The sequence below is a fragment of the Buceros rhinoceros genome, unplaced genomic scaffold (assembly GCF_000710305.1).
Source record: "Buceros rhinoceros silvestris isolate BGI_N320 unplaced genomic scaffold, ASM71030v1 scaffold8313, whole genome shotgun sequence".
Taxonomy (NCBI): Eukaryota; Metazoa; Chordata; class Aves; order Bucerotiformes; family Bucerotidae; genus Buceros; species Buceros rhinoceros.
This window is the reverse complement of record NW_010401753.1, coordinates 1-11,443: the sequence shown is the minus strand read 5'-3', so window position 1 is coordinate 11,443 and position 11,443 is coordinate 1. Positions and strand designations below refer to the sequence as shown.

The window sequence follows — 11,443 nt, the reverse complement described above, 5'->3', positions numbered from 1 at the left end:
ATTCCAGGATTATGTGCAAGGGTAAAGAATTTGACTAAGTTGTGCAAGTGGGTACATAATTTGTTTGCAGTGTCATAGTTTGCAGAGAAACAGATCTGGTCACTGTTTTCATGTTTCTTTCAGCCACCTGTGTTCTAGGAAGGTGTAAATACTGAACAGTGGTGGCTGATGGCAGTCCCTCCAAACATCAGCTTGTCCTTCCTCAGCCCTTCGTTGTTTTTGTTCTTCCCTCTGGTTTGTTATGGTTGAGTTGACAGCTTTCTGTTTCTGACCCATGATTGTTTTCTGTTTAAGCTGGATCAGCTGTGCTGCCTGTCTCTGCTGCTGAATGTGCTTATGAAGGAAACCTCAAGCTGAGTCAAGGGCCATTATCAACTGATGGTAGCAAGAAGCCAGAGATGTAGATGCAGATTTCAGACTTGCTAAATTCATGCATTTTGCATGCGGCAGGAGCAGAAGAGTAAATTAATTTTCATTGTTTGAAAGAGAAAACATTAAAGAGCTTTTGCCACAAATATTGGATGTTTTAAACATATAACAATTACCTTACATTTGCGGCTAAATTTACAACTTCAAAGATCCAGTTTTTAATACCTTAGAATATTTAACAGCTTTGTAACTGCCATATCATAAATGAAAATATTTTTAAATAACAGAAGTTGCTTTCTTTTTCTCTTTTCCCTCATTTCATATTTCCAATGGCTGGTTAATATGCTATATTGTATTCAACATAACATAGTTTTCATTGTGGAAGGATGGTTAGCATAAGACAAAATGCTGCCTGACCTAACCTTCAAGATTATATTTTATTTTTGCTTTGACAGTTAATCTGAAGGGCTATAATGTCATTGGCTTTTTATTTGAATAAAGTAAAAAAAATAAAACTCTAGGCTTTAACAATGCCATAATAGATGTACTTTGAATTCAGCCTTTCAAGGATGGGAGTACATGAATGTTTTTTGTGCTTGGAAAAATCAGCAGAGGTATTAAAAATAGCTTGAAAGAGCTACTGAATTTAGCAGTAGACTTCAACAGTGCTTGACTACTAATGCCAGTTGAGCCCTTCTTTATCGCCAGTGCTACTTAGGTATTGTTTTCTTTTCAGCAAAACATGTATGTAGCTTTGCACCTTCACATAACCACAGCTTGTCTGCTTCAGAGTTCTAAAATGTGGAAAATAATGCACCTGCAAGTTACAGGCTTGGCATCAGTTAACGATTGACTTAGCCTCCTTTTAAAGATTTTATTTTTTAAAACAATTTGAGGAGATGGAAAAGCACTAAAACTTCAAGAAGCTAGAAACTGGTAGTGTTCCTTTAAGACAGAATATAGTGCAGCAGGGAGGCAATAAATGTTAATGAAGTGGGAAAGGCATCCAGAAGATGGATGTTGAACAAGATCCCTTGTTCACAATATAGTTATAAGAAGTTGCTTCTTACGTGATAATCAATTAAGAAGGTGTGGTTTCCTGTTTGTACTATGTAAGTCTTCTGACTTGCACTTAACTGGTTTTGAAATGAGTGTTTTGCCTACTGCTGGGGAGGACCTACATTCCTATTGCCATGTCTCAAGGTGTATGAGGTCAGTTTGAATGTGACACAGGTCGTTTGGCTGTCAAAAGTGGTATAGTCTTGTTTCTGTTCTCTCTTCTGGCAGTAGGGTTTGTGCTATTGGTGATCTAATGTTACTGGAAGCAGGACTAACAGAATTCAGTTAACTTGTTCATTGAGTAGCCAGCCAAGCTAGTGTGATAGAAGAGCAGGAGTTATGGAGTGTTAGACGATGACAGTCTGGTTTAATACCACTTTACAAGAGGCTTAGCTTCCATGACTGCTCCCACAGCCTGTGAGTGTGAGCTGCCTTCTAAAGAATCCTTAGCAAGTATTTGACCTATCTGCAGTTTGGAGTCTGTAGAACATGGAAAAGAGGCTGAACAAATGTCTTCCTTTTTTTTCTCTCTTCCCATCAGAAGCTTGGTTAGAGCAGCAAGGGTGCTCAGGGCAAGAGGAGCATCTCCAGAACTTCCAAACATGTTGCAGACCAGACTACTGCGGGTCACGCCTTTGAACTGTTCTCTACATGCTAGCAAACTCAAAGTATGATGCCTGATTGCCAGCATGGTTTCTCCCAATGCGACGAACTTAAGAAAATATTGAATAGCTTCTAGACTCCAATGTAGAGATGAATTCTTAGTAGTTTTTTTTTTATTTTTAGCTCCACTGGTTTGCCTAAATTTAGGGGAAAGGTCTCCACCACAGAATGAGTTAAATCAAGTTAACAGTTTTGAAGTCAAAGTGTTGCTTAATTCCACTTTTTCCACCTGTTGAAGGCACTTAGTCTCTGGAAGTTCTGTTAACTCTTGATAAGATCCTAAGCTACTAGCTATTTTTGAAAGGGCTGTGGAATTGCATTTGCGAAAGAACTGGGGAAGCAGCATGGATTTGTTCGTAGGCAAGACCTCTTGGTATCCAGCAAAAGGAGTGCATGGAATAGCCTCATTTGTCCAGAATGTGCTAAGTCATCTTTCATTTCTCCGAGCTGAATCTCTGAAAGATACTAGTGGTCACAAAATCTTGTAGTAGAGAACTTTGGGACACTGCACATGGATCTTGGAAAGCCTGTTGTTGCCTGATTATTATAAAATAGTACTTAGAGGAGAAAAATGCTTTATTCTGCTGTGAAGAACAATATTCTGGCTGTTGGATGACTGCTTTTTTTGCCAAGTGGATGCTTGCTAAAGCAAAAAAACTGCCAAAGAGGAGAAGAAATTGGTTTTCTTCCATAGATAGAATTGGGTTGCCCCAGTTTACTTAGATGTTCAGAAAACACTTTATTACCTTATACTTACTTCAGAAGAAATATTTTTAATAGTCCTGCAGTTCTGACACATTGCTAAAATTACTTGGGAAAAGTTGTTCAATTTGCTAGGCATCCTAAATGAGCTTTTCACCTGATGATGTCGTATTATTGGTAGTTGTGCAATAATTGGACTTGACAGAAGAATCGAGGCCGAGCTGATGATCTGGTTCTGTAAGTCAGTGTTGCTCAGATTTTTGGAACTGCCTTTTTCGCAGAAACTTTTTTGTCTTTGTAGGAGGCAGGTAACCTTATTGTTTCAAAAATAAATGTCAGATGAAATAGCAGAAATGGCATTCACTTTGAGATAAGTCTCTTTGCTCTTACAGTTTGAGTTTTCTTGTAACTGATTGCAGTGAGTGGATTTGCATACTGCCTTTGAAATGGAGCCGTCCTTAAGTGTCATCTTTAGGCTTCAGGGGATGTAATCATCTGCTGAAGTCAGCTTGCATGCAAACAATAACTGCATACAAAAAAAGCTGTGTTAGTATTTAGCAGAGCAAGACTTGGTGCAACACAGTAGTTGTTTGAAACAAGTCTTTAGGGTCTTCTGTGTTTCTTACTCAAGGAAGCAAACTCCTCTTTTAAGCATACTGCAGCTTTCATTTGCCATGCCAGATTTGCTGCTAATTTCACCTTCCCCTTCCCAAAGGGGAAGATAAGAGGAACACAGGCAACAAAGTTAAATGCATTGTCAACCATTAACTATGTAAGTAAAAATGTGAGGGAAATTGTAAGTGGATCCTGAAGCTTTTTTGAACTTTTTTTTAAGGTAGGTTTGTTTAGGGCTTAAGTACTGTTTTTCAGATTCTAGACAAAAATTAAGACTTCACAGTGAAGTTTATCCTTCAGGATTCCGGGGAATTCCCCCATCTGGAAGGGGCAATTTCTGTAACCTGTACCAAAATCCAAGGTGTGTATTTCAGAGCAGCTCTCATCCTCTGCTCTCGTCTGTACCGGTGATGATCAGGCTGATGTTCCAGGTGCCTCCAACCAATCTTCACTGCATGTTCGCTATGCGCTTTGGGCTAGTCCTCACCATGCAGGTTAGAGGTCAGTATCTATAGTAAAGCATCTGTTCTTACTTGTAGTAGTAATAATAATATGTAACCTAATGGTAATAGGTAGCTCTGAGACTACCATATTACTTCAGTAATGGTAAAGAACTGGAAGAAAAAATGTAGCTACCTTTCTTTTGATGTTACTGATGTTGCAGGTTTCTTTTATTTACCATCAAATACTTGCTTTTACATAGCCAAAAGTACAATCTGGGAACATGTAAACAAACTTGCTCTGAAATTGTTTCAGTGACTTAAATTTCAGAGTAGTAGCTATGACCAAATCATTTTAGTGTTGTGATCAGCAGTGCAGAGTCTAGTTGGAGGCCTGTAGCTAAGTGTTCCCCAGTGATTCATACTGAGTTCAGTCCTTTGCAACATGTTCATCAGTGACCTATCTGAAGGAAGAGAGTGTACCCTCAGCAAGTTTGCTGATGAGACAAAACTGGGAGGAGTGGCTGACAAACCAGAAGGCTGTGCTACCTTTCAGTGAGACCTGGGTGGGTTGGAGAGCTGGATGGAGAGGAACCTAATGAAATTCAACTAGGGCAAGTGTACCATCCTGAACCTAGGAAGGAATAACCCTGGAATAACTGCTGGAAAGCAGCTCTGCAGAGAAGGACCTGGGATTCCTGGTGGACAAGTTAACCTTGAGCCAGCAGTGTGACCTTGTGGTGGAGAAGGCCAATGATATCCTGGGGTGCATAAAGAAGAGTGTGGTCAGCAGGTTGAGGGAGATTATTCTCCCCCTCCAGTACCATCCTGAACCTAGGAAGGAATAACCCTGGAATAACTGCTGGAAAGCAGCTCTGCAGAGAAGGACCTGGGATTCCTGGTGGACAAGTTAACCTTGAGCCAGCAGTGTGACCTTGTGGTGGAGAAGGCCAATGATATCCTGGGGTGCATAAAGAAGAGTGTGGTCAGCAGGTTGAGGGAGATTATTCTCCCCCTCCACTCCGCTCTGGTGGTGTGACCTTGTGGTGGAGAAGGCCAATGATATCCTGGGGTGCATAAAGAAGAGTGTGGTCAGCAGGTTGAGGGAGATTATTCTGCCCCTCCACTCTGCTCTGGTGTGACAACATCTGGAGTATTGTGTCCAGTTCTGGGCTCCCCAGTCAAGAGTGACAAGGAACTACTGGAGAGAGTGCAGCAGAGGACTACAAAGATGATGAGGGGACTGGAGCATCTCTCTTACAAGGAAAGGCTGAGGGACCTGGGTCTGTTTAGCCTGGAGAAAAGAAGGCTGAGAGGGGATCTCTTCAATGCTTATAAAGATATAAAGGGTGGGTGTCTGGAGGATGGAGCCAGGCTCTTTTCAGTCGTGCCCAGAGAGGACAAGGTGCAGTGGGCACAAACTGGAACACATGAAGTTCCTTCTGAACATGAGGAGAAACTTCTTCACTTTCAGGGTGACAGAGCAGTGAAACAGGATGCCTGGTGAAGTTGTGAAGTCATCTTCTCTGGAGATATTCAAAACCCGCTTGGGCATGACCCTGTGCAGCCTGCCGTAAGTGAACCTGCTTTAGCAGAGGGGTTGAGCTAGGTAATCTCCAGAAGTCGCTTCCAAGCTCTTTCATTCTGTGAAAGGACAAAGCAAGTGCATTGAACATGACTCAACACTTTGCCTTTGTCAAAAGCAAATGAAGAGTCTTACTTGGGATGAGTAGCATAATGCCACCTTTAGTGTGTTGTTCAGAAATGTGTACATTCTTGCTAGACCTTCTGTCAGTGGCTGCATTGATATATGGTCTCTTTCTCAGGTGAGTTGGACATGTGAAATACAAATCATTCACGTGCACGTTGAGGAGATTTTAAGTATGAACTGGTGTAAAATTTATTACTGGGGACCGCATGCTTTATTCTCACATTCCTTCAAAAAATAAATTATCTCCAAAACTATGTATACGTTCAGAGTTATTCCTGGAATTTGCTGCAAACATTCTCACTGAGCATTTTTTTTATATTTACTGTGGCGGTTTTTATACTTAAGTTTAGAAAATCTTAATAACGTGATAGTTAACATGCTGGCCTTCTTATAGTATTAGTAGAAATACATGAGTTTAATAGGACAGGTAAATTTATAACCGGCTTAGTGTTTAAACTGTTACTTCCTAGTAGCTGCTTGTTTACCTTCTGGTTTATGTTTCCTTTTTCAGTGATTTTGCTCTTAAGTAGTTCCTTTGACGGATACCTTCTGCTTGAAGTAGCATGTTTACTTGTTACTACTTACTCTGTAATAACTTCTTCATATTATTTGCAGCAAAGTCAACACGTATTCTGTATGCTGGTTAACAGTAAAATGTTCTTTCAATTCTGTTAATTGCTGCTAGTGTGTTTTACATGTATGCAACGTGTACCATCAGATCCTCTTTTGTCTTTGTCTTGACAAGCGTTAAGATTACTGTGCTAAACACTCTCCTACTTAGTCCAAGAACTCAGTAATGAGATACAGTTCTCTAAACAACTGTCATAAAGTTTAGTTTTTAAATATCCTCCAAACTGAGAGAAAAGTGATGATGTATAAAAAGTAAAATAATTGCAGTTTAAGCATGCTGCTCTAAACTGTCCAGGGACCTCTCATGGGCATAAGCTCAGCTGTAATTTTGTGGCTGTAGTGGGTTGAGACTGGAATGTATCATTCTAGAATAGGATTTTTTAAAATTGCTCTCTTTGTAGTACAAATAGAAATAGAATTCTGTGTATATGTAAACCAGATGTACAAATGAAATCAGCAGAGTGCTATTGGAGACTTAAATTATCAACACTGTGGTGCCATCTCTCTTAGCTCAGTAACCGTAAGTACTACTGCAGCAATGGGTACAAAGAAACTGTGGCAGCCTCACCACAAGTCAGAATACCTACGTCTTGGATGCTTCACTTTCTGCTTCTGTATCGGAGGAGGTGCTCCCTGTCCTGGCATCCCCTCCTTGGTAGGAGACCAGGGTGGTGGTGGCCTAGAGCAGCCAGCCACTGTGCTCTGCCTTCTCAGTGAGTCAAAGTGCTGCTTAACTACCCTCAGCCTTATGCTGAGTACCAAGAATATGTCACAGCTCTCGTTTCTGCTCCTCTGCTGCCCATCTCAGGAGGCTCCATGAGCAAAGTGTTACAGACAAAAATCCTACCTCTCTTATGGTTTACTGGCTTCTATTAATCTGCTGCAAACAATAGTGACCCAAATTTAAATGGGTAGGCAACTTTAAAATGTGTTAAACAGGTAATGTATATTAACCAAAGGAGCTTCTGGTAGGGCTGAACTAGCTTTCCAGTTGTTCATCCAGGCATGACAGCAGACGTGTTTCATGTGCGTTTAAAAGGTAAATCACTGTGTAGTTGGAACCCTAAACCACAGTGAAAACTATTATACTTTTAGTCAGAATTTAACCCTGTTTGCAACCTTGGTCTATAGGGCACTTCTGGTTTTATTCACACTGGGAGTCATACAAGCGTTTGTATTACAGATTTAGCCGTATGTATTGTTCCCTTAGGAGCAAAGTGCCTCTGTAACGACATCATTGATTTTTTGCTTTGTTTCCTAGGCTGTGAAGATATTATTGCTGAGAGCATCTCACTAGACACCTTAATTGCCATTTTGAAGTGGAGTTCTCAGCCGTACGGATCCAAGTGGGTACATCGTCAAGCGCTACATTTCCTCTGTGAGGAGTTTACCCAGGTCATGACTTCAGATGTCTTCTATGAACTCAGCAAGGACCACCTGCTCACAGCTATTCAGTCTGACTATTTACAGGTAACCTGCACGCAGAATGCAGCTCGTCCTGCTTGAAGCAGGATTCGTTATGCCGTTTCTAGAGACAGTGGAAGCTCGTTTTAAATTGTAGGTGAGGCTGGGTGTGTGTGAACACTGATATTTAAAAAATGAAATTGAAGTTGGATTAAGAAAACTATTTTGTTCTTGGCTTGAAACACAACCCAGACTGGTGGTATTTGCTATTGCTTAGAAGCCCGATAATAGTTTATAAATAGCTGCAAATTATTTTAAATGCAGCATTTCTGAACCTAACATTTGCCTTATGTGTTTAAGTGTTTTATAAAATTGTTTGGCAGTAGTAGTTTTGCTGTAACAATGTACATCCTAGTTGGGCGCAGTGGGAGCTAGTAAAGTAGTAATTGTTCAGAAGGCCTTTATTTTTAGGGGGAGAAATAAAAATACCTTTTCTGACAAGTGTTGCAGAATTTCTGAGGTTTTGTGACTTTCACTGTGGGTTTTAGGGAGAGGAAACCATACGACTAATAGAAAGCTTGTAGATTTTTGCTGCCATTTCTTTTCAAAGGAGATACTTTCATAATGATGACCAGCCTTTTATAGTTTAAAGATGACTGCTTTTTTAACCATATCCGTTCCAATCTTTTTTCAAATATAATATGTTAGAAATTATTTAAAGTCTTTTTTTAAAAAAAAATTAGGAATTACAATAACAGCATTGCTGACCTTAAGTGACAGTGTGTATTATGACTTAAATTTCCTACCCTAGTTAAGAAATTACACAGATAAATTTAAATTTTCCAGTACATTTTTTTTCCTCTAAAAGTGTTGAATGGTTAGCACATATATATAGCTAAAAGTTGCTATAAGCAAAGTTGTTTTGTTTACAGTATTACTGAAAATCTTTTTCTTCACCTAGATTATAGTCTAATTGGTTTGATAATTTTCATAGATTTCTAGGCAGTGCAGATGGTGAATTTGTAATGTTAAAAAAAGATCGACCCAGTTAGAACTTAATCATTCAAATTTAACGTGTAAGTTTTCATGCTAGGCAAATTCTCTTCTTCTTTAGAAATTTTTTTCTCTTCCTAGCGATTCAGTAAGTGACATGAATCTATAAATCATGGTGTTGATATACCAGTAGTATTCCATTAAAATTCTTGGGGATTTGGAGGAAGTGGTATAGGAAATCAAAGTACAAATACTTCACTCTTGGTACTGTTGCGTTTGTTTATAGCTGCAAAAGATCTGTGTATGTGATTTTTTTTTTTAAAAAAAATTTATTTTGGTTTTAATTTTTTGGTGTGACATTTAACTAAGCCTATATAGATTGATTTTCTCTTTCTACCAGGCAAGTGAACAAGATATTCTTAAATATCTGATTAAATGGGGAGAACACCAGTTGATGAAGAGAATAGCAGATCGAGGTAAGGATCCTTTAAACCACATAAATCAAAATACATGCAAGTTCTTTTTTTGTGGGTAGTCTGTAGCTTAAGGAAATTTAATCTATGTTCATAGTATGGTCAAAACTAAATAAATGCACTTTTTGGGGGGAGCTTGTGTTCTCTAAAAAAAAGAGAATGCAGGCATTCTGAGGGAGCTGGAATTTAAGAATTAAAGGCTTAGGGGAGATCTTGGCGAAGTCTGTAAATATCTAATGGTAGGAAGTAAAGAAAATAGAGCCATGCTCTTCTCTGGGCACCCAGGACGCAATGAGAGGCAGTAAAGCATTAACACAAAATTCTGTTTAAACACAAGAAACTGTGAAGATCATTAGACACTGGAACAGGTTGCCCAGAGTAGTTATAAGGTCTCCATCCTTCGAGGTGTTCAAAACCCAACTGGGTATTGCTGTGGGCAACCTGCTGTACCCTGCCTTGCGGCATGTGGACCGAAATTCTGGAAGTCCTTTCAACCTCTACAACTGATTTTGAAGTCTGGTTGATTTCCTGATATTTTGAATTATTTCTCTTGTAGCTAATTCATCAAATAAAACCCCCTGCAGTATCTTTTACTTCTTTGCTCATGCAGGCTTTGCACAGTAGTCTTAGTTTACTGCGTCAGCCTTTCACTTCAGTTTGAGTATGTTTCTCCTACAGAAATCTGTGTAGTGAGAAACAAGCATCAAGTGGTGTCAGTGTGTTTTTTCTTAAAGTTAGATATAAATGTTTTTTTTATTAACTCAGACATGTATTACCTCTATAGTGGTAACTTCAATGGCAATCTCACATGTATTGTGTGTGGGAATTATGTTAAATTTGTATTTCCCAAATAACAGATGCAAGTAGCTTGTAGTTCATCCCCACCACAGTGTGTCAATCATGTAGTACAACGAGAGGAACAGAAAGGGAAGAACCTACCTGTGTGACAACAGCAGTGCTGGTGTGGCTACTGTCTTTGGAGGGCTGGCCATGTCTTTGATAGCCACTGTTATTGCTTGTAATACAGATTCTTTGTTATGGATGTGTTGTGTGAAATGCAATAAAAAGTCAGTTAAACTATGTGCTTTTAGTGACCCAAGTAAATATTAACCTTCTGTTTTCAAAACAAGATTTTTCTAAGTGCTTGTCTTAAGGCACACTGGAATATAATGGAACCAGTTCAACAGTAACAGACCCAGACTGGAGGAGAAGCTGCTCGTTTGGAGTAATTGTGCAGCTTCCTGGTCTGTGGTGTTCATTAAGTAAATGGCTCATTTTTCTTTCCTGGATCATCAGGTAACGTGATAACCAAAAGCAAAAATAAGAGCTATGCCAAGTTCTGTAAGATTAGGGCCTAATTTAGTCTAAATTCCTCAGTGATCCTCCTGATTTTGAAGCTCTGAATATGTGGCAGAATCAGTCCAATACCAGAAGGCATTAGAGATTGTAATGGGTTGTAGCTAAAACTTGAGCTGCCTGTAGTTACAGGAGGATGGGTGTGTTTGACAGATGTCCTCAAAGAGTGAAGCTAGACAAATTCAAATTGGATACAATACCTAAAATATAGGTGAGGGAGAATGGCCTGAGTGTATCGTACATTGTCATCTTGCAGTCTCTAGGGAGATTCCCAGTCTTGGCACAAACAGATATCCTGTGACTGCAGGAGCAACTGGAATGGGCTTGACACAGCTGTTACTCAGGTGGTTTGCACCAGGAGGCTAGAATAATTTCTCACAGTGTACTCTTCAGGCCTTAATTTGTAGAAAATAAGTCTGAAAACTGCTGGGGGAAGGGAGAGGACCTGCGGGAGAGTCCTTGGGGGAATTGCTGGCAGGCAGGTACAAATGTTTCCATAGCATAACTCTCGATAGAGCTTTATAAACATTTACCCCAAACACTATTTTTGTATTTTCTCCCTGGCTTACACTTTGAAACTGATAGCTGTGCAAATGGCTCATGCTTGTATAAACTGAATCTGTCTCTATGGATGCTTCATATCAGATTTTAAGGCATAAAATAATTTTATGGAACAATGTTGATAAGTACTGTTGATTTTAAAATTAGAATTTCCTTTTCTGTAACTTCCTATAGGCCCTCTAACTCTTGCTTTCCTATTTAAACTTTTTGACGTAAACTTAGTATTTCTTGTTCCTTCCCACAGAGCCTAATTTGCTCAGTGGTACTGCTCACAGTGTGAACAAAAGAGGTGTGAAGAGGAGAGATCTTGACATTGAGGAGCTGAGAGAGATCCTGTCTCCACTTTTACCTTTTGTCCGCATTGAGCACATTTTACCCATGAATAGTGAAGTACTGAGTGATGCAGTAAGTCAGTAGTCTCATGCAAATACCGTCTCTGGGTTCTTTGTACTTCAGATGCTACAGTG

The 11,443-nt window shown here is 39.5% G+C and overlaps 1 protein-coding gene across 1 annotated transcript in view; it reads left to right on the top strand.

Moving 5' to 3' along the window:
• Positions 1-11,381, top strand: part of LOC104490126 (BTB/POZ domain-containing protein 7) — a gene marked incomplete at both ends in the record, with an annotated part of 17,728 nt that extends 6,347 nt beyond the window's left edge. The window contains 3 exons of the mRNA XM_010132375.1: positions 7,451-7,659; positions 8,987-9,062; positions 11,221-11,381. Of these exons, the coding sequence (XP_010130677.1) occupies positions 7,451-7,659; positions 8,987-9,062; positions 11,221-11,381 (446 nt within the window). The remainder of the gene's footprint in view (positions 1-7,450; positions 7,660-8,986; positions 9,063-11,220) is intronic.
• Positions 11,382-11,443: the final 62 nt, after the last annotated feature.